Source organism: Onychomys torridus, chromosome 19 (genome assembly GCF_903995425.1).
Source record: "Onychomys torridus chromosome 19, mOncTor1.1, whole genome shotgun sequence".
In the NCBI taxonomy this organism is placed as follows: Eukaryota; Metazoa; Chordata; class Mammalia; order Rodentia; family Cricetidae; genus Onychomys; species Onychomys torridus.
In genome coordinates this window covers 36,273,604-36,296,426 of record NC_050461.1, presented here as the reverse complement: position 1 = coordinate 36,296,426, position 22,823 = coordinate 36,273,604, and the positions used below count along the sequence as shown (strand labels likewise).

The 22,823-nt window shown below is 43.2% G+C and overlaps 1 protein-coding gene across 8 annotated transcripts in view; it reads left to right on the top strand.

The window, feature by feature from the left end:
- Nhsl1 (NHS like 1) overlaps nucleotides 1–22,823 on the top strand; it is a 230,054-nt gene that overhangs the window by 168,575 nt on the left and 38,656 nt on the right. For all 8 annotated transcript variants that reach the window (XM_036168730.1, XM_036168726.1, XM_036168727.1 and 5 more), the window contains exon 2: nucleotides 717–869. In XM_036168730.1, the coding sequence (XP_036024623.1) occupies nucleotides 717–869 (153 nt within the window). The remainder of the gene's footprint in view (nucleotides 1–716; nucleotides 870–22,823) is intronic.

Genomic DNA, 22,823 nt, shown 5'->3' with positions numbered 1-22,823 from the left:
AATTAATATGGAAGTATCCCATGAAAGCATAAATGAGAGAATTTTATAGTGCAGATAGTGTTCAAACTGAATTTTTTGCTTGCACTGGTAACGATGGTGTTTTTTAAGTTATGCGGTAGAAGAGAGATATTTCAGCCCCACCTAACAGTGGGGAAATTGTTTCTGGTTTGTTTAATGGTGTAGTAGCGTTGTCCAGTTGGAAAACTTGGAGTTGTGGTGTGTGGATAAGGAGGAATGGAAGGTCTCTGTCAATGCTGTCCATCATTCTAACACAGGAGCAGGAGCTGTGGTTCTGGGAAGCAGAGAGCTGAGCAAACATGTCTGTGAACGTTCTGTGTGGTAGATAGACAGTTGGTGCCTTTTCTTTACAGATGTAGCCCAGTGGATTAACAAAACCACTGGAGCCTGAGGGGAAATCTCACTAGATTTAGTTCCCTCACTCCTGACAGGTTCTTACCTGTGGGTGTGTTAAATACCACAATCTTATCTTTCTCCTGTTTTTTTGAAATAGGGTCTCACTCAGTGTATTCCAGGCTGGTCTGGAACCCACTATGTTACTCAGGCTGGGGTCAAACTTTTAGCAGACCTCCTGCCTCAGCCTCCTAATGGTTGGGACTAAAGGCCTGAGCTACTGTGACTGGTGGTTGAGACCTTAGCTTAAAGTAACAAAGTCAAAGTCAACAGCTAACATGTGAATCTGTTCTTTTTCTCCGTAGCGGTTTCCAACCTAGATGAGGAGAGTCGATGGACAGTCCACTACACAGCACCCTGGCATCAGCAGGAGAATGTTTTTCTTCCCAGTACGAGACCCCCCTGTGTTGAGGATCTGCACCAACAAGCCAAGCTCAACCTCAAATCAGTGCTGAGGGGTAAGACAACCTGCTCTCTGGGCTTGTTTGGCTTGAATTGCTGATTGTTAAGGGCTGACAGCAGCACTATCTGTAAAAGAAGAGGTGTGGACATTGAATGTTTTCAAAATACAACCTTACATATAACTAAAAGCTTCTGGTCCCCGGAATACCCCGTTTTTTTGTTTGTTTTTGTTTTTTGTTTGTTTTGTTTTTTCTGACTTGCACACGTGCCTTCCAAGAACCCAGTGCTGCTTAGAAACCCCTCCAAATGTCCAAACCATCGGCATTAATCTAATCCAATTAGATTGGGAGTTGCCACTGTTATATGTATGGAAAGCAAATTTGCTAAAGCTGGTGCTTTTGAATGGATTGTTCTGTTTCGTTAGTTAGAAAGCGGGGTGGGGGTTCCATGTTGGCGATGTGGATGCGATGGTAAATAGTTGAGGTATTAGAGCCTGGGTGATGCCCAGCAGGGCTCCTCTGACCATAGATTCTATTGGCAGTGGCTGCTAGGAAGTATGAGAGGCATGAATTCCTACAGCCAGTACAAGACTCTCACTTTAACTAATGGTTAAAAACATCATAGGAGTCCTGAAAGGGTCTTTGCAAAGATGATAAAGTGGGAGGCTGGGGGATTCTTCCAAGGAGAAGGATCCACTTGGAAAATAGAGACTTTGTAATAAAACAACACACCAATGCTCTTACCCTGTGGAGTACTGTTCCTATCAGATCTCTTTTACCTTGTGACATTTGGGACATTAAAAAAAAAAAAAAAAAAAAAAAAGCCCAAAGAAGTATTTGTGGTTTAATTGAAATTTAACGAAACTGGGCATTGTTTCTATTTTCCATTGTGGAAAACCTGAGTCTTGAACAGTTTTGTCATTGACTCTAAGAGAAAGCACCGTGAGGAACCTCTGGCTTTATGAGAGTTTTTCCTGATGTGTCAGCCGTTTACTGAATGATTTATTATATAATGTTTTCGCACAGTGATACTAGCGCATGCCTGTTAAAGTGTTTATTGCAATACCAGGAGCTAGTCTAAGCTCACCGAATGTGTCTCAGCTCACGTAATCCTCAGAGTTACTCTACGGTTACTCTCACTGCACCTTGATGAAGAATGCTTCACAGAGGGAAACTTGATGTCACTTCCAAGTTAGTTACAACAACCAAGCTTTCAATGAGGACCCCCTGAGGTTGTGCAACTCACATTTAATAGCTGTTTATTGGGAATCAGTTGTTCTGAAGGGAGTGTAGAGTATGAAGGCGGAACCCTAACTGTCCTGAATTGATGGTTTGTAGTACAAATCACACCATGAAAATAAACAGGAGCTAGGCCGAAAACTGCTCTTTGGGAATGAAAACAAACAAACACGCAAAATAATTTTTTTTTTTTTTTTTTTTTGGCTTGGAGATAATTTCTGCTTGGAGAAGTCAGATAACAATCAGTAGATTCACCATAAAGTTATTGCTGTTTTGTCTTCCTTTAATTATTTTTGCATCTATTGTCTATGTATTTATCTATCTGTCTGTCTGTCTATCTGTCTACCTACCTACCTACCTACCTACCTACCTACCTACCTACGTCTATACATATATGTACCATGGCAAACGTGTGTATGTCAGAAGGCAACTTGCTAATTTGTGGGAGTCATTTCTGCCCTTTCACCATATGGGTCCTAAGAATCAAACTCAGGTCCTTAGGTTTAGTGACAAGCACCTTTCCCTGCTGTACCATCTTGCCACCCTCTTGTCCTTTAATTTTTATAATGAAATAGCTTGTCTTGTGTTCCTCAGAGTATTTTGTTTTAGGCTCTAAAACTTAGAGCACTAGCAGGTTCTCTTTTTCATTAAGCCAGAGGAACTTGCATATTTAATGACTACACACTTTAAGGAGAAGACCAGTGTTTGTTTTGTTCATGGCCTCAGAGTTGTACCCTGGGCTTCCTCACCTTCCTGACACTGATTGCTTAGTGTACTGAAATCCACCCATAGTCGAGGACCATTCAGTCCCTGGTGGTTCATCTTTAGTCAATTTCAGCAGGCACCATCTCTAGGCACACAGCTGTTCTCCCTCCTCCAGATAAGGATTGAGAAGGTGGCATGGTTCCCAGGACAAACCCTTGAGGCCATGCCTCGCTGCCATGGCTCTGCCCAGCTCCTGAGCAGTCAAGCAATTGCATGGGCTGGCTTGTAGAAAGCTCCCCTGTGAAGGTATGCGTGAGTCTGAATATTCAGACCCACCTGTTTTTTGATCACTATCCAGGAAATTGTGCCTCATTGTTGACTTCATGTATTTTCAAGCCCCACATCAGATCTGTCCTTCCCTTTGAGGACTGAGTGTCTGTCTATGGACTCTTCAGTACCCCACAGGAAATGTCACCACCTCCAGCTCCCCCAAAACCTGAATTGTGTTTTGAAAAGGTAATGTCAAGATAGTTTTTGTCATTGCCTCAATGCCTTCAACAGCTTCATCGAAGAGATGTTCTAGTCACAAAATGAACTACTTCGGAAAAATTCTTGGACTATACCTTTTAAAGTCTGCATTTTCAAACTCCTTTTTTTGAGGTTTTAAATATGACTTTGTTAATGCCTCGTGGATAGAGTGACATGAGGAAGAACTCCTGAATTCTTTTCTGTCCATTATGTTCTTCGGATCACCCTTGGTCCACCCAGAACTTTGTGTTCCACTTCCCCTGCATCATCTCAGCAAACAGAAAGAAATACAAGAAGTATATCCATTGTCTCCACACGTGTGAAGATTCAGTGTCGGGGGGAAACCCTAGAGTGAAGATTCAGGGTTGGGGGAACCCTAGAGTGAAGATTCAGTGTCGGGGGGAAACCCTAGAGTGAAGATTCAGTGTCGGGGGGAAACCTAGAGTGAAGATTCAGGGTGAGGGAACCCTAGAGTGAAGATTCAGGGTGAGGGAACCCTAGAGTGAAGATTCAGGGTGAGGGAACCCTAGAGTGAAGATTCAGGGTGGGGGAACCCTAGAGTGAAGATTCAGGGTGAGGGAACCCTAGAGTGAAGATTCAGGGTGGGGGAACCCTAGAGTGAAGATTCAGGGTGAGGGAACCCTAGAGTGAAGATTCAGGGTGAGGGAACCCTAGAGTGAAGATTCAGGGTGGGGGAACCCTAGAGTGAAGATTCAGGGTGGGGGAACCCTAGAGTGAAGATTCAGGGTTGGGGGAACCCTAGAGTGAAGATTCAGGGTTGGGGGAATTCTAGAGTGAAGATTCAGGGTTGGGGGAACCCTAGAGTGAAGATTCAGGGTTGGGGGGAACCCTAGATTGAAGATTCAGGGTTGGGGGAATTCTAGAGTGAAGATTCAGGGTTGGGGGAACCCGAGAGTGAAGATTCAGTGTCGGGGGGAAACCTAGAGTGAAGATTCAGTGTCGGGGGGAACCCTAGAGTGAAGATTCAGGGTTGGGGGAATCCTAGAGTGAAGATTCAGGGTGAGGGGAACCCTAGAGTGAAGATTCAGGGTAAGAGGTAGGAGTAGGTAGGTAGGTAGTGAAGTCCCCAAGTATCTCCAAATATGCCTACTGTTAAAGACTTGACATTGTATGAGTTTAAGTCATTGTATTGAGTTTAAGTCAATTCTCCCTGAACATTTTTTGCTGGAAAATTTATAAAAGTAATTTATCTGTAGTGTACAATCTATTCTGCTCTTCCTCCTAATCTCACGGTGGCCTTGTCTTTAATCTCAAAGAAGTTCCAACATTTCTTCTTTGTGAAATAGACAAGTGCTGTCTCGTCATCACTCAAGTACTCTTATGAATGACTCCACCACTCTTTATAGGAGAGGAAGCTAGGTTTGCCTAGTTTTAAGGACCACAAAGTGCAAATGGAAATGGTCCAGTGAGTACTAATAGAGTAACAAATGAACGCTAATGTTACTTCTTAAAGTAACAGGGGAGTGTTTAGCGGTCTGTCCAATGACTGAGGAAGCATAAGTTTATTGGGAAGTGTGCTATGCAAATGTTAGGTTTAAGTTGATGTCCAGAGGCAGGTAACAGACACAGTTAATTGGTATGTGAGCATCAATTTTGTACTTACTTGTTTGCTTGCTTGTCTGTTCACTTCTTTTTCTTTCTTTCTTTTTTTCTTTTTTTTTTCCGAGACATGGTTTCTCAGTGTAGCATTGGCGCCTTTACTGGTACTCACTCTGTAGCCCAGGCTGGCCTCGAACTCACAGAGATCCACCTGCCTCTGCCTCCTGAGTGCTGGGATTAAAGTTGTGCACCACCACCGCTTGGCATCTGTTCACTTCTTTATTTAGGCAGCATCTTTCTCTGCTGTCCGCGCTGTTCTGGTATGTTTACCCCTCCAGGTACAGCCTCTCCAGTGCTGGGGTCAGAAGCCTGTGCCACCATGCCCAGCTCTATGCCAGGAGTTGTAGAGTTAACTGATGGAAGTTCATGGGCCACCAGCTTCTGGGGCTCAGTTTGCTGTCCTAACTACCCAGGCTGCTGGTATGGCAGGTGCATAGAGAAATCTGCAAAAGTCAAGTCCCAGGAGACCCCACTCTTCAGTTCTCCATCACTCTCCCACACTTCAGGGAAGATTGGCATTTCTAGATGTCCACCATGGCACATAGCACGCCTGGAAGCAGGTGATCCCTGTGGTGTTTCACTGTACGCTAAATGTAGCAGAGATCACTTGTGTCTGTTGTCAGATTATTTCTGGACAGCTTCATAAAACATAGTGGCCACATTTTTAAGTCAAATGTTGGTTTTGTTGATGCATCACTAGTGATGCAGGTTATCATTTCCTACCCTTGAAGATACATGTATGGTAGTTTGAAAGAAAATGGCCCCCAAAGGGAGCGACACTGTTAGGAGATGTGGCCTTGTTGGAATAGGTGTGGTCTTGTTGGAGGAAGTGTGTCACTGTGGGGGTGGGCTTTGAGGTGACTTTTCTTCATTCAGTGTGACAGTCAGTCAATGTCTTGTTGCCTGAAAGATATAGAACACTCAGACACTCCAGCACCACATCTGCCTGTATGCCACCGTGCTCCCCTTCATGATGATAATGGACTGCACCTCTGCACTGTGAGTCACCTCAATTAAATGTTTGCTTTGTAAGAGTTGCCGTGGTCATGGTATCTCTTCACAGCTACAAAAAACCTAACTAAGACAGCATGTTACCTAGATTTGAAAACAGGATTTTGCTGTTTGGTTGGTGTTTTTCTTGGATTTCTTTTTTGATTTACTTATTTTTATGTGTATGAATGTATGCATATCGCACACATGTCTGGTGCCTATGGAGGCCAGGAGAGGGTGTTAGAATCCCTTGAGCTGGAGTTACAGACTGTTGTAAGTCATTATGTGGGTGCTGGGAACAGGTCCATGGAGCCATCTTTCCTGCCCCTTTTATCAAGACATCTATCTGGCTTACAGAGAAGAGTGAGGTTTTGAAAATGGCTCCATTATCCATGAAGAATTCTCTTAGCATCGTACTGAACTTCCAGAAGATTCTCCCTTTTCTTCCCCATAACTACATGAACCTTCATGACATTATTGGAGACAGCTTTGATGAGAGGTACCCCTTTTATAACCACATTTTATCTGCACAGCCTTTTCACTTTCTAGAAAGAGGCCTAGATGAGTGGGAAGGGGGAATTGGAAGGGATCAGCTCCAAGAGAGGGTCCTGTTTCTCTACAGTTTGCAGACTTCATTTGACAATAATGAGCATATTAAAGACTGAAATGAGGGCATCACGTTTAAGTCTCCAAAAAGCTCAACTTAGGAGAGATAAATATGGTTTCTCACAGTATGTTTAGCAGACAATTTAGTCACTGTATCTGTGTACACTGCTGTCTGAATTAGTTCACAGAGCATCTGCTGTTGGTATCAGGAATGTTCTTGTAGTCACAGCTCCTTGCTGAGAAATGCATTTTAGCAGGTTAGCTTGCTCCATGGCTACAGACACAGGTTCGCACTTCTACAAGGTACAGAAGTGTGAGCATCAGGAGGAGTGTTGACTTTGGCCTGTGTTCCTTTCACGTCAGAGTTATGTTCATTACGCCTGAAAGGACAGAGTTGCAGATTTTCAGTGTGAGAAAGAGATGGCTTTCCTCGGATGACTAGAGATATGTGTGTGTATTCACATGTCAGCCTGTCTAATGTTCATTGTGGGACAGGTTTCTTCAAATTACAGACCAGATTTCTAGTAGGGCTAGCCAGGTTTCCACCTCCAGTCTTTTATTCTGGATCTGATGGGGAAGATCAACTGTTGCATCCATCTTCTGAGACCTCACAGATACTCTTTGTGTCTTGGGCAGTAGATTCTTGTCTTGGAGATCCTGTGACTGGCGTCTTTGTGGGCGTGTCTTTGTGGGCATGGCTTTGTAGGCATGGCTTTGTAGGCATTGATTGAGCACTTGCACTCTTAGAATTTTGCCCAGCAACTCAGATGGGCCCCAGAGGAATGCCTACCTGCTTGTGCTAACTACAGGGAGTTCTTCATCTTTTATTCTTCTTTCATTTTTTTAAAAAAATAGGACATGAGGGGCTGGAGAGATGGCTCAGGAGTTAAGAGCATGTACAGCTCTTCTAAGAGGACCTGAATCTACTTACTCACAACTGACTGAAATTCCAGCTTCAAGAGATCTAACACCTTCCTCTGGCCTCCATCTGCACTATGCTCACACACACCCCCTCACATACTCATAATTTAAAAAATAATAAAATAAAAAATTTAAAAATATAATGTAATATAAAATAAATAAGACAGGTACAGCTTAACCAATCATTTTAAGCAAACATCTAATCTAACCATTCCTGAGTTAAGAAAAAGTAGAATACCAGCGAAAATGTAGAAGCACCTAGTCTTGCTTTCTAAGAGAAGTCTGAGTTCAAATGGAAGGTGGTTAGGTCATGTCTATAGACTGGTCCTGACACGTATATCCCAGGCATACAATATTTGAGTTTATTCTTCTCTTTCTGTTTCATCCATAAATGTCATAGTATCTGTTTTCATGAGAATAAAATGAACTTCAATATGTAAAGAATCTCATGGCCCTTGGTGTTTGTGGAAAGAGGGGTGCGTTTTAATTTAGTGTGGTGGCACATAGATAGAGCCCAATAGAACACAGGCCCCTTTCTGAAATGGTTGTCGTGTTTTAGTTGGTACCTTCCCTGAATGCTGTACTCCCATCATGCCCTATGGGAGGAGGGGGAGGGAGGGATAGAACAAGGAGTGATGTCAGATGTCAGGGAAAGCCATAGACCTGATGCTGTGGTTCTTTGTCAATATGCATTGGTCCCCATTCCCCAGCAGCCTCTAGAGGACACCACAGTGGAGAGCTGGGAGGAACCCCATCAGTCCTCTGGTCAGCCATCCCTTGCATTCTGTAGACAGACAAACCCACGCCCTGAGACACTGAGGGGATCCATTCTGCAAGCCTACTGTGATCTCAGAGCCCTGGGCATCCTGAGGAGACTCGATCTTTCGGAGCCTCTTTGGGTGCTGCCAACTTCCTGCTAGTTCCCAGGGACAGGGCTCACCCTGGGAGTTTAATGGTCCAAGGGCGATTGGGTTTCTTGAGGCAGTTCATTGAGGAGATTCCCATCCCGATGAGCTCATTGTTGCCTGAGGTAGCTTCATGGTTGTTCCTGGAATCTTCTCTTCACTCACCTGGATTTCATTAGCATTCAAATTAGTGCAAGAGAAACAAAGAAGTATTGTGTGATATCAGGTGTGACCGGCGCATCTTCATGCCAGTTGGTACTTGTTTTTAGGGTTATATTAGGCTCTAGTACCTCAATAGACTTAAAATATATGAAGTATAGGTTATGAGAGGAAAATGATAAAAGCTTGGAAATAATAGGTAAGTGGCTTATTACTTGTAACTGGTACTCTGGTTAGTTTTGGACTTCCTGCAGCATGTTGATATATCAAAGAAAGCAGAGTATTGCTAGCCAAAGAAAAAGCATGTTAAATTCTTACATGCAAGTAATATTGAAATGTGTTTATTTACATACTATTCAAAATCACTTTCTAGTTTTTGTTCATTTTTTTGTTTGTTTTGAGATAGAGTCTTTATAGCCTAGCCCTGAACTCACTATGTAGTCCAGGCTAGTTTCAAAGTCATAGTGAACTTCCTGTCTCAGCTTCCTGAGTGCTGGGATTTCAAGCACACAGTACCACACTTGGCTCCCATTTTCTAGATTAAACAAAAATAGGCATAGAATTGGAGCAGAGGTGGCCATAGCCTGTTAGTCAGAAAAAGCCACAGAACGGAGGTGTGAGATCCAGCTTTCTTTCCCTCAACCACAGCAGCCTTGGGTTGGAGTCTTACTCCGTGGTCAGTACGTGCTCCAGAAACTGAGATGGGGACCAGGGTTCTGATCTCAGAGTGGTTAGTACACAGCGGGGCCATCTTGGGAATCTTATCTCATTTTTGTTCCTGGCTTTGGAAAACAGCTTATGGTTTTATCTCTCTGTTGCTTCTTCTTTTTTTTTCAGCTGAGGATTGAACCCAGGGCCTTGTGCTTGCTAGGCAAATGCTCTACCACTGAGCTAAATCCCCAACCCTTCTTAAGCTCCAAAATTCTAATCATCCTCAACTCTGCGAGGATGACACACGTACAGATTATTGGCAAAGAGACACACTGACTGCTGAGCCTAAGTCTTGGCAAATCAGGTTGTCTAAAATCAAGTTTCTGTTGCCATAGATTTTATTTTTTTTCTAGGCAAGTCTTCCAAGTGAGTCACCGGTCTAGATATTGTAATGGAGCCAAAGATTAGTAGCTGATGTTTTCTTCCATCAGCTTTAAGCCAGCCAGAGAGATAAGACTGTATGAATAACTGGTACAAAGTTGATGATGGTAGGATTATTGAGCCTCACCCTACCCTTGGGTGTAGGCTTTCAAACATAAACTTAATCATTCCTTGTTTAATTTGAAATTCTTCTCTAGCTTCTGTTCAGGTATATAATTGCCATAGCCTGTGTGAAGGGACCCCTGCCATCTGTGTCCTAGTACCAAATCGCCCTCTCTCTTTCATGGACCTCTGACCCTCCCTGTAAGATCTTTACAGTATAATTTTATAAGGAAGTTCGATAACTTTACCTAGAATGCTAGCTTGCTCTTTTTTCCCACCCCATCCCCCGTCTCTACTGTGTGTTCCGATCCAGTCTTTGCCCTTCTGAACCATGACCTCTCATACCTGGCTACTTCCTGCTACCCCTCTTTGATAGTCCCATGGGCGTCTGAATCTCCACAGGGCTCTTCTGGACTTCCCTTCCAGCAGGCCTTCTTGACTCTTCCTCATGTCCCCACAGAACCTTACAGCTCTCTATTCAAACGGCTTTAAAACAGTGGACTATGTTTCCACATTTATTCACCCTCCAAAGCAAGACTTTCTTCAGTAGCCAGTCTTTGCCCTGTGTATCCCCAGCCCACAGTCCAGCACATGGGACTGGAAAAGCTACTTCATTTGTGGAAGCTGCAGCCACCTGTAACTTCAGAGGGCTGAGTCAGAGCTAATGAACAACTGTGAGACCGTGGTAGTTGGAGAGAGCTGGAGGTGGGGCGGATTTCAGTTAACCCTGGAAGCCTGTTGTTTTATATGTTTAGAGGTCTACAGCAGCAGAAGATGCAAGAGAGAGACTGGAGAAGGAGAAAGTCACCAGGACAGGGCGGTCATCCTGGTGCTTATGGACAGGACGTTGACTCGGTCACTAGGAAGCCATTGGCGACCTTTGAAAGAGTAGCTGAAAAGCAGTGAATTTGGGAGCAAAGTACAGCACCAGAGGTGTGACCCGTGTCTTCTTAGGGAATTGGAGAAGCATGGTTTGAGTTGGAGCTAGAAGTCACGTGGTAGTTCCCTCAAGAGAGGTGCTGGAGACTTGGTGGAAATGTGGCTCCATTGTATTGTCAGCCCTCTGGTGAGAAAGATGATTTCAGCTGATAATCTTGTGTCCAGTGCTTGTCAATTTAGTTAGGTTGACTTTTCAAAGCACATAGTACAATTGAATCCATTCCTCCTTCTTAATGTGTTTGGCATTCAATAGGCTTGGAGTTTTCATCTTTAGGGGAAAATGCTCAAAACAAGGGCTTAAATCCCTTATTAAGAAATAGAGAGGAAAAAAAGACAGAAATATGAGATTAAGATAATGGAAATTTGAACAAAGCAGGCTGGTTAATGTGTCCTGTTGGACTTGATGTCTTCCAGTAATTTCTTCATACACAATGATTCCAATGAGGATAACCTTGAGAGGGAAGCCAGGGGCTGGAAAAGTGAAACATCATTGCTTTTCAGTGCTCTTCCAGATAGGTAAAGCGGACTCCCTTCCCCCATTTTTAATGGTTACTAACACACAAAAGATAGACCAGGGAATACAGACCTTCAGATGATCCGGCTCTTCACAAAGCACCATGGATTGTTTAAACAAAGGCTTTTTGTTTTGTTTTTGTGTCCGCGGCCAGTCTGCTGTCTCAGCAATTCTATTTTCACTACTGATAAAGTAACTTGAGTGGCCTCTGTGCTTCAGACACTGTAGTAGAAAAATGCTACATTGAAGGTCCCCAGATAAGGGCTGCCATGGCTCGCCGTACAGCTGAGGCTCTGGTGTTGGTGGAATCTCAGCGGGCTACTTGATATTACGTGACCTCTCTGGTGCTCCTCAGCCGCCTAGATAGCTGTCCTGATTCTAATGTGAAAGGATGTTGCCTCCACTGTGACTTCTCTGGCTGTGCTTTGGCTAGGACTCCTGACTTTCACACACTCACATTCATCATGGGCGCCAGGCAGAAGCCTTCCACCTTCCTTTCAATCAGATTCCATTCTATAAACCTTCTTAAATTAATTTGGGAATGTGAAGAGAAGAGGTTGTAAAAGTTGGCTTTCTGTGATGGCAGATGACATTTTAATAGTAATGCTTTTGATGGTGTGATTAAAAAAAAAAAAAAAAGCCGAGGATTAGTGGCTTAGGTATTTATTGGTATTTACTTACTAAGGTCCCTTGCCCACTTCATTAACTATAATGGGAGACATTAATCAAAGTGGCTTCAAAAAGCTCCTTTATTTCCACATGTTTCTCATATATGGAATCTGAATTTAAAATTACATATGGATATATATGTATATGCATACACACATAAGTATATGTGTATGTACACTTATTTGTATGCCTGAAATGGCCTGTGGTGTTGAATGTCAGTGAGGGTGATATTGGTCCCAGCACATAAGATAAACAGTGTGTGCTAGCACACTAGTCAGCAAATTTACTTCCATTTGACAGCTGAGCCAATGACCAGCAAGCAATGTGTGCTCTCTCTCTCTCTCTCTGCGACCTCCACCTTCCCTGTCTTCGTCTGTGTTTTGCTGAATGCGCTGTATACATTGAAATGAGAAGTCACTTGGAATTGGGTAAAAATATGTTTTGGCCTGCCTCCCTTCGCAGGAAAACCTGTCTATTTGAATGGTGCCATTCTAGTATCTCCTCTCCTATTTTATTCCCCCCTCCCCCTCCCAAACTGACTCGGGTGCTTTCTCTGGAAATTTAGTTTTCCTGGGACATCTGATCTGGCTGGCCAGAAGGCTTCTGGGAATTAACCATGATGCAGTTAGCTTTTTCATTTTAGCATCTAGGTGGTTGGTGTGTTGGGTTTTCCTCACTGTGACAAAATGCATGGTGTAAAAGACTTAAGTGGAGGTACATACACGCAAGCACATGCACACACGCGCGTGAACACACACACACACACACACACACACACACACACACACCACGGACACACATGATGACGACACAGACTTATTTTAGTCCAGTGTTTCAGTCCTTGGCTGGCTGGATAGCATCATTTCCTCTCTCTCCCCTTAGGCCAATAGTAATGCTGAGAATTTTGGTGATGGCATTTGGAGCAGGCTGCTCACCTCACAGTTTAGAGAAACGGAGAAAGAACAAGGCTGGGAAACAAGCTGTGTCCTTCAAAGGGACATCCCCAGTGACCTGCTTCCTCCAGTCAGGCCCCATCTTTCATAATCTCTATCACCTAAACTGTCCGTTCAGTTATAAACTCATCAGTGGATTATTAACCTGTTGATCAGGGGAGAACCCCCATAATCGTGTCACTTTCTTAAAGCCCCACTTCCGAACCCTGTCTGGGGACTCGTCCTTCCACACATGAGTCTTTGGGGACATTTCATTTCCAAATTCTATCAGTCCTCCTGGAGTTCCACTGAGGCTCCATTCTTTGGGGAGATAACCTGACTGAGCACTGAATGGTATTGCCTCATCCCACCTATTCAATCTCTGTTCTCCTCTTAACTCTGAGCTTTGGAAGGGCCAACTTACCAGGAGGTCATTAAATTCTTATTGATCCTTACCCCAACCTATGCCCTTACCATCCCTGAAATGTGGAATGTCCTTAAACACTGATGACTTAGACTGTCAACCAGACAGACAGGCCATATGCCTTGGGTAAACTAAGGCAGAAAGTACGGCCAAGGATAATGTGCAATGAGTGATGGGACCAGCACCTCTGTTGTCATCACTGTTTTCAGGGTCCACTACCAAATGAATCAGGAAGTCTTCCATTCAGTTTATAACTCACAAGGCACCTTCCATGCACCTATGCTGAGTGAGTTCACTTAGGGCTTAGAGATCTGAGAAAGACTTCGATATTTCCATTTAGAACATGGAAAGCCACCGGAGAAATTGGAACTCGAGTGTCACATGATCTGACTCATTGTTGTTAAATGGCTCCATTTTAGCCCTGTGTTGGAAAGTTTGTGATTAGGGGAAGAGTTTTCAGGTAAGGAATGGTAATAGCCTACAGAAGCTGCCTCTGCATTTGGAGTTGAACCTGAGATATTCAGATATGAGTTAAGACTACCACACATTTTAAGGACACCTTGACACGTAAAATGCCTTTGTAAATAGCAAAAATTAAAGCTTTTCCTGAAACGAAACAGTGAGGAAATAAAAGTAGATACCAGATACAACGATCCTCCTCCCACAGAGATCTGTAGCCCATCAGCCAAATTCAGCTCCATCTTGTCATCTCACTAAGTTATTGTCTACTGAGAGACTTAATGAAGCTAAACTCACCTTCTCCCCTTTTGGGACTTTTAAAAATCGTGTGTGTGTGTGTGTGTGTGTGTGTGTGTGTGTGTGTGTGTCACACATTCTTTGGGCATGGACAATCTTGCCACCCTCTCCCCCTTTAAAATAATTTCTTACATTGAAATATGCATGAAGTCTCCAACTATAAAAATTCTATTGTCTTCTTGTGGGGTGGCGGGGGCGGGGGTGTGTATGTCCCTGCTTGATACCCCCTCCAAGTAGAGGAGACCTCATTTATTTTTGCTCTCAACTAGGTGGTATTATACCAACCACCTTTACTTTTGTAGACAGTTATCTGCCTCTGAACCTTGCTCTCATATGAACCTTGTGCGTCATGAGCATCACCCATGGGCTTGTTAGAAATGAAGGTTCGCCGGGGATGGGGGGGGGGTGGAGGGTGGGGGTGGCGGCGCATGCCTTTAATCCTGGCACTCAAGAGGCAGAGCCAGGCGGATCTCTGTGAGTTCGAGGCCAGCCTGGGCTATCAAGTGAGTTCCAGGAAAGGCGCAAAGCTACGCCTAGAGAAACCCTGTCTAAAAAAAAAAAAAAAAAAAAAAAAAAAAAAAAAAAAAAAAAAAAAAACAACTCTAGACCTGATAATGCCTTTAATGAGCCTTCCTGGGGATTCCAAGATGCCTTCATCTAGAGAAATACTGTCCAAGTTAGGGAAACATACTGAATTAAACAGCTGAGTTTTAAGTAGCTTGAAGATTGGAACAAAACCTGCCACTCGGCAGCAAAGAGTTGAGAGCCTGGCCTCTTGTGTCTCTGCCTACATACTCTGTTTTCCTCTTAAGTTAACATGGCCTCAGATGTGGAAGAAGAACATTCAGAGGTTTATTAAGAAATGGGGGGCTGGAGAGATGGCTCAGAGGTTAAGAGCACTATCTGCTCTTCCAGAGGTCCTGAGTTCAATACCCAGCATCCACATGGTGGCTCACAACCATCTCTAATGAGATCTGGTGCCCTCTTCTGTATACATAATAAATAAATAAATGTCAGACCCCATGGTGTGACTTGCCTTCCCAGCACTTTTCTCCTGGAGCACAGCTCTGTCTAGCTCTCCTCCATTCTTCAGACACTCATTCCTGTCCAGAGTTCCCTACCTTCTCGACACTTGGGCCACAGCTGCCTTCACTCAAATTGGCTTGACTTTCTTCCCCTAATATTAGGCACATCTTACTCTGTCAGCTGGGACACTGGGACACCAGGGACAGACCCTCCCTGTTAGAAACTTCTAGAAAGGCTTGGACTGGACTGTTAAAGCCACACGTTTGCTTTGTCCTTTTGTGTTTTATGTTGCTTTGGATGCTGAGGATCAGTGAAGTGACGGTTGGTGAGAAACTGGTCTCTGCATTGAATGCACAAGCATTGCGGGATAGCTCTCTGATTTGAGTACTTGGAATGCAACAATGTGCTTTGACGATGACATTGTTGAATATCCCTGCATAATTGCATAACAACTCTTACTTGAAAGTGAGGAAAAGAATGATCATTAGTGAACCCAAAGGATATGTTCATCTAAATAATTAGCATTTCAAATTTCCATCATGGTATCTAGAAAAATATACCAATGGACAAGCTTTATTTTAAAGTCACTGAATGAGTGAGTCACTTGAACATGCTGGCACATCTGTAGGCTCTTAATTATCTTCGAGTTTGTTGATGCTCAAAGACAATTTAAACAAATGGAAGTTAACTACTTTAAAGGATTTTTGGAAAATCCAAATGTATTTTTGGCAAATGCATTATCCGTAAATGGCATATGGAACCAGTTAGATTTCCTTCTCTTTTCCAATCTTGTCAAACCCAATAAATTCATGAAGTGAGAGGTCAATTTAAAAATTGTATTTTGTGTTGATTTTCATTAAGGAAACATGTTTTTGCATACTTACAAAGCATGATATTAAAGTGCAGTCAGTTTTTCCTATGTGCTTCCTTGAAGGATCAACACTAAATCGTTTTAGCTACATCATACCTGGCACAGTGTTGGGCTGGGATTGATTTTGTTCTAGACTGAAATGCCTGTAGTCTGTGCATTCTCAGTTCTCCTGGACTGAGAGGAAGATGTACTGGCCCTAGACCTTGTCATTCTTCATCTGATGGAAAATAACTGGGTTAGAAATATAGAAACCGGGGCTGGAGCGATGGCTCAGGGGTTAAAGGCACTGACTGTTCTTCCAGAGGACCCGGGTTCAGTTCCCAGCACCCACATGGCAGCTCATAACTGTCTCTAACTCCAGTCCCAGGGTATCTGACATCCTTATACATACATGCAGGCAAAACACCAATGTACATTAAATGAAATTTTAAAAAAAGAAAGAAGAAGAAATACAGAAACCTGGACTAACAGAAACTTTGCACCTGGGTTTTCTGATATAGGAGACAGATAAAATACACACTCTCCATTAATTCACACACAATTATTTTAAACACAAATCAAGGAATGACAGTAAAGGGCTTTCTGTTTTTTAAAAATGTCCAGAGTATTGGCTTTAAAAATCAGCGATCTGAAAAAAATTAATGTTTTAGCTGCTGGCTCCTGGTAGGGTATTTTCACTGAAGCAGTATGTTATGGCCATCATCCTTGTAATTAACTCTGGGACTGGAGTCCTCCCAAAGTTTTATGACCTTTAATTCTAGTAAGAGGGCTATGAAAGATTTAACACTGTTAAAGAGAAACCCCATTCAATTGTTAAACAATGGCATGTCTAGAACCCTGTGCTGCTGTGGAATCCAGGATTGTGCTTTTGACCTGAGCGTCTCCCAACTTCCCAAGGAATACATCCTCATTTGAACTGTCCCTACTCCACTGGCCTGGAAAATGATAAGCTGGAAAACTTACTGGCTCCTTCTGGCCTTTTGGTTGCAAATTCTTCTTTCATCATCCCTTTGTCTTTCTCCCATGGTTTAGCAAGTCAGTAGACTCGTGTGTGTGTGTGTGTGTGTGTGTGTGTGTGTGTGTGTGTGTGTGTGTGTGTGTGTGTGTGTGTGTGTGTGTGTGTGTGTTCTTTTAGTACTCACCTACTCATATTACAATATTCTCAGAGAATAGAAAAGCAATCCCATTTTATTCCCAAGATGCATTCGCTTTCTGTTTCCTCTTCTTTCTTATACCACCCAGCATCTTGTTTGAGGGAGGTTATTCTTTTTAATTCAGTACCAGAGATTGAACCTATGCCCCTGTGAATGCAGGGCAAATGTTGTACCACTGAGCTCCATCTTCAGTCCAGAGTCATAGGCATTTGCTATCTGTCAAAGTTAAACACTTTCTCTCAGACTATTTCCAAGTCATTGTAAAAAGTCAAGAAACCTTTTTTTTTTTTATTTTTAAAAATAGTTTATTTATTTTCACTCTATGTGCCTTGGTGTTTTGCTTGTTATGTATATCTGTGTGAGGGTATCAGATCTTGGAGTTGTAGACAGTTATGAGCTGCCATGTGGGTGCTGGGAATTAAACCCAGGACCTCTGGAAGAGAAGTCAGTGTGCTTAACTACTGAGCCATCTCACCAGCCCTAAGAAACATTAAAACATTTTAAAAAAAAGTTTCTTGGATGTTTTTCTGTATGTATGTCAGTGTGCCGTGTGCATACCCGGAGCATGAGGAGTTGGAGATGGTTGTGAGATGCCACATGGGTGCCGGGAATCAAACTTGGGTCTCCGGGCAAGTAGCCACTGCTCTTAACTGTGGAGCCATCTCTCCAGACCCTAGGAAATATTTTAATGCATAGTGGATCTTCTTTCATGAGCTTTGTCAAGACAGAGAAGCACAGTTCTTGCCTTAGAATAGGAGAGAGTTTATTCTGTAGCCAACACAAATAACCATGACCTGTGAGGTAAATACTGCGTTTCAATGCGAAAACAATTTCATGAAGGATTTTAAATTAAATTAATCGTATTCCTATTACTGATATGGGGGTGGGGCCTGGGTGCTGCAGCATGCGTGTGGAGGGTCAAAGACCTTTGTGGAGTCGAGTTTCTTTTGCTGCCTTTACATGCACTCTGAGGATTGAACTCTGGTTGCCATACTTGTATTATTGGGAAGTGAGAGCCTTGACCCACTAAGCCATCTTGCCAGCCCTTTAGGAAAATTTTCTAAGCAACAGAACAAAGAAAGTTATAAATCAAGGTTTCTCCCCCACAAATACACTGGTGGGTACATCAGGTAGGTAAGTGACACAAATTAGGGAAATCTGTTCTAGCCTGAGATGCTATCTGATGACATTCTTAGCCTCTGGGTTGGTGGAAGTTAGGGGACTTTTGTACATTCCAAAAAGACACACTAAATTATGACTAGGCTGTTAGGTCCCATGTAGAGGTGGGCAATATGGCTAGTGAGAGCACCAGAGATAGCCCACAATGATATTCTAGCTCTCCACAGTCAACTTTATAGAATGTTTGACACAGGTATGGGTGTCCCTCTTCTCCCCCTGAATCTCAGTCACAGATGAAGTATATGAGAAAGAATTTACTTAGGGTGAGTTATAGACATCGGTGGTAAATACTGTATTGTTCCAGACCTCACGGGTAACTTACTTCTTTCCATTAAACTCTACCGTGGCTTATCTGGACTTCACATATCTGTGTGGTCTGAACTGAATCTCAGTGCCTTAAGGTCGGAGTTGGTAGGAATAAAGTGCTGACGGCAAGCACAGCTGTGCTACCTTTCTGTTCTGAGTTAGCAAAGGCTACCCCCATGTTTTGTATTCAAAACCAGAGTTCCGATGGTAACTCACAAGACCCTGCACTGCCGTCCCCTCCTTCTGCTCTTCTTCACTTAGTCTGATCCACTTTTATCTCCAGTTCTTTCTCAAGGATGTAGAAGCCATCCTTTCTCAGATGGCACGTTTCCCCGAAGCCCTGACTGCATCTGTGTCATCAACCCCATCACCTCCTCGTCCCTAGTCCCTCCTCTGCCTTATTTTCTTTCTTTTCATCATTTCAGATCTTATAACAGTAAGTTACTGTTCACTGCGCATGTCAGAACATAGGCTCGGTAGATGTGAGGCTTTTCTGTTCACTGCGCATGTCAGAACATAGGCTCTGCGGACCTGGGTCTTTGCTGTTCACTGTGGCAATCTCCTTTGCACGAAACAGTACCTGGCAGGTGGTAGACACTTAAGAACTGTTTCTTGAATTAATAGGTACATGGAGTAGGGATGCTGTGCCCTGGAGTCCTCAAACCTAACAGGAGAGAAAGCTGTCATAGGGGCTGAAGACTTCCTGCAGCCATGGTTTTGCTTCTTTGGCAATAACCGCCCTTGCTCTTTCAGGAGGGCATAAACTGAGCTTTTGTACCATGTGAGGCGCACTAGGACCTAAGAATGCATGAGATATGACTTCTTCCTTTAAAGGCCCTAAAAGCCTAGAAGGAAGGGAAGATTTAAATTAATGAAGATGGAGGTGGCTACAGTGGCCTGGGAGTAGAAGGCCAGTGTCCTGAGAAATAAGTCCTGAAGGTACAGAGTCGCCACTGTGATATGGACAAATTCACGATGTGTGTGTGTGTGTGTGTGTGTGTGTGTGTGTGTGTGTGTGTGCGCTGTGCCCAGCTTTTTATATTTATGCTGGGGACCCAAGCTCAGGTTTGCCTCCTTCTTGCAGTAGATGCTGTTGGCATTTCTAAGTTACATTCATGAGCTGGTTAGATGGCCATCTTGTTCATGAACTTCCTCTTTCCTTCTGTGTTTCAAAATTTGGCTTACTGGAAAAGTTTGCACTTTTGTTCCTTATGCTAAAGAACTTGTTTGCCTTCATGACAGGAAGGAGGGGAGATTTTGTAGATGGGGAAACAGAGGCCTCAACAGTGAAGCTTATCCAAGCAGTCCTTCAAGGACAATAGCTTAGTTTTGGCCTTCATTTCTATTTCAAGAGTGTGTGCTACAGATGGGTCTGCTGTTACATTTAGGATCGAATTTCTATCTTGTAGTTGCTGGTAAAACCTGGCTGTAAATTATGCACTGTCTTGCAGTTGAGTTACTCTCATTGTGTTTGAAGAGTGTTTGTTTATTTCTGGTGGTTTGTTCCACTCATGTTTTACTCTGCACACGATACATTCAGTTTTAACAAACAAAGCCCTGGTTTTAGAAGCCAAGATCTATTCCAAGCTGATGAAGAAAATTCTCCTACATTTCCCCTAGAGTTGGAAGAAGTAACACTGGAATCTTATGAGTTTACTTTGTTTCAGAAATTGGATAAGAGGGGAAAAATGGTCATCTGCCAATTCCTAAACTTACACTAGTGTTTGTTGGACCTTAATGTACATGACATGGTAGGAAAAACATGTACTGGTTTTCGCTCTGGGTGACTGAGGTACCACCAGGAAGTACAGAACTCATGGTTGCTAACCTTTGGTGGTTTTTAGAAGTACTTTGGGCTTTTCATATTTAACATGTACCAATCATTTTAGTTGTGTTTAGTATTCTTAACCATTTCTCCCAAGATAAGAATTAATATCACCCTTAGAAATGGGCTAGCCCAGGAGTCCTTACTTCCGAGGGAAATAAATCTTATATTTCAAATACAGTCTTTCATGTTATCAATACATAAACACAATGTAATGTCTTGTTTGTTTGTTTTGAGGCATGGTCTGTCCTGGTTAGCCCAGGCTGGCCTTGAACTTTTGTTCTTCTGGCTTCTACCTCCCAACTGCCGGGATTACTGGAGTGTGCCACCATAGCAATTCAGTCTCTTCACATGATGGATTAGAGTATCCAGAAAGATGATGGTGGGCGGATGAAAGAGTTTAGTTGAAAGGCTTTGGTGTCTAATCTTTACTCTCCTTTATTTGTCAGATATTAGAAAAGCCTACATGGCGGAGGCTCATAGATGTGGCTGGTAATCGTTTGTGGTGGTTCGTCTTGCACGGTTTGCCCCATCCTTTAGAAGACTCAGTGATACAGAGATGATTAGAATGGCCTATTGCTAGGGCCGTGCGAAAGTGATTTTAGCAGCACGTTAAGTGCCAAACCCACTGGGGTGTGTTAAGATACAGCATGTGAAACTCTTGAGTTGAGTGTTACCACTTTTAACCTTCTCTTAAGGTAGGGATTTAAAGAAAACTGAATCAAATATTCAAGAACCCCAGAGATCTCCAGAGAATACCATTTGAAAGCTACTCTTCGTGTTTTCTCTAACACTATCTCAGTAGAAGGAGGGTATAGATCATTTGTATTTATCTCAGAGAAATTGATAATTGTTGGCAAGTTATGGAAATATTTCTCCAGCTAAAGGGCTAGGTTGCATGAGTGAATTTTCATTTATATACTCACAACACATAAGTATATAAATAAATCTAATTTTAAAAATAGTTTGGCTTCTGGAAGCTTCAGACACTTGAAGATTGCACTCTTAAAAAGTGTTATGAATACTTGCCAGCCGTTAAGTGACTGAAGTTGTTACTTAGCTATCTCATAGTGTTCATTTTCCAGTTACCTTGACATTTTCAGAGCGCTTAGTGTCTGTTGTTAGGAACTTTTTTTCTTTTTTAAATCTGATAGTTCTGAATTAGAAACTTCCTCCATCCACTTCCATGGCAAGGAAGAAGACTGAGGACTTTTATTTTCTCTTCCCAAACAACAACAACAACAACAACAAAAACCTCATGATTTTATCTCTTACTGAAGTAACTGTCCTTCTCTGGTGTGGGGGACCCACCCCCACCTTTTTCCCCCAGGGTGCTCTTGAGGAGTGAGGGATAAGAGATTTAGATAGAAATATAGAAGGGAGAGACAGATAGAAGCACAGGATAGCCTCGGGAGGGCCTGGATCATTATCCACCGGCCCCTTCTGTCTCTTCTAGAGGGCTATTTATAGGAATGCCAAGGGGTGGAGCAAAAGACCTCCCCTAGCACAGCCAAGTGCAGACCCTTCCAAACACCTGGTGACCACGTACACACGAGGTCAACCCATCCCCTTATGCAGCCCTGCTGGGTAAAGCAAACTCAGATCTCACTAGGAAACCTCTGTGGGCTCTCACACTCTAGTGAGAGACATAGGTTCTGTGTTGACACAGGAGCTGTGGAGAGGCCTTTGTTTGGTTCTGTGCTTTCAGGGGTGTGATTTTAAAAAGCCCTGAAAAGAGAAAACTTGTAGAAAAGCTCATTGTTTTGCTGCTTTAGAAAGTTGGTTTTTAAGGGAACCACCTTACTGCTCCCCTTGTCTGGCACATGCCCCTCTACTGAGTCTGGGTATGAACTGGGAAAGCTCCGGGTGTTTTCCTATACGCTAACCCAGATGATGGGAGTCCTCCCTACATTGGTGTCCCTTGTGACCCCAGCCTCTTGCCAGTCAAGGCCCACGGAGCTGTTATTGTCCAGGCTGCTGCCAGGCATTCCTCTGTGGACTGGCAGATATCTCGAGCTGGCGCATAGCTTCCTGTGAAATTCCACACAGCAAATTTGATATCAAAATTAAATTGCAGACCATGTGATACCGCACCTGCTTAGCATCTTCAGGGATGTGAGTTTCACTTCCAGGGCTCTGTGCTCTCCTCCTTCCCCTCCCCCACCCCACCTCCCTGTAAAGCGATAGTATTTTTCTTGTCACTTGTGCTAAGTCCTGGAAACAGGCATGGCTTAGCCATCACTTGTGTTTTGGGTTTGGAAAAGCTGCTTATAACCAGTAGTTCTGTGACAACAATTACTGCACAGTAATGAAGGCCCTGGGGTAGCATTCTGAGTTCACTGCTTCCTTGCCTAGCATACTGAACATGTGTTTTAATTATGCTAACCTTCAACTTCCTGCGAACAGAGTTGCTGACAAGCGTTGACGGCGGTGGTGCGCTCTGACGACCCACTTAAAAAGTGCGTCGATGCGATATTGAGCACCTTAGTAACCCTTAATCACTCATATCATTATTTCGAGAGATCCTGTTTTGCTTAGGAAAATGTTCC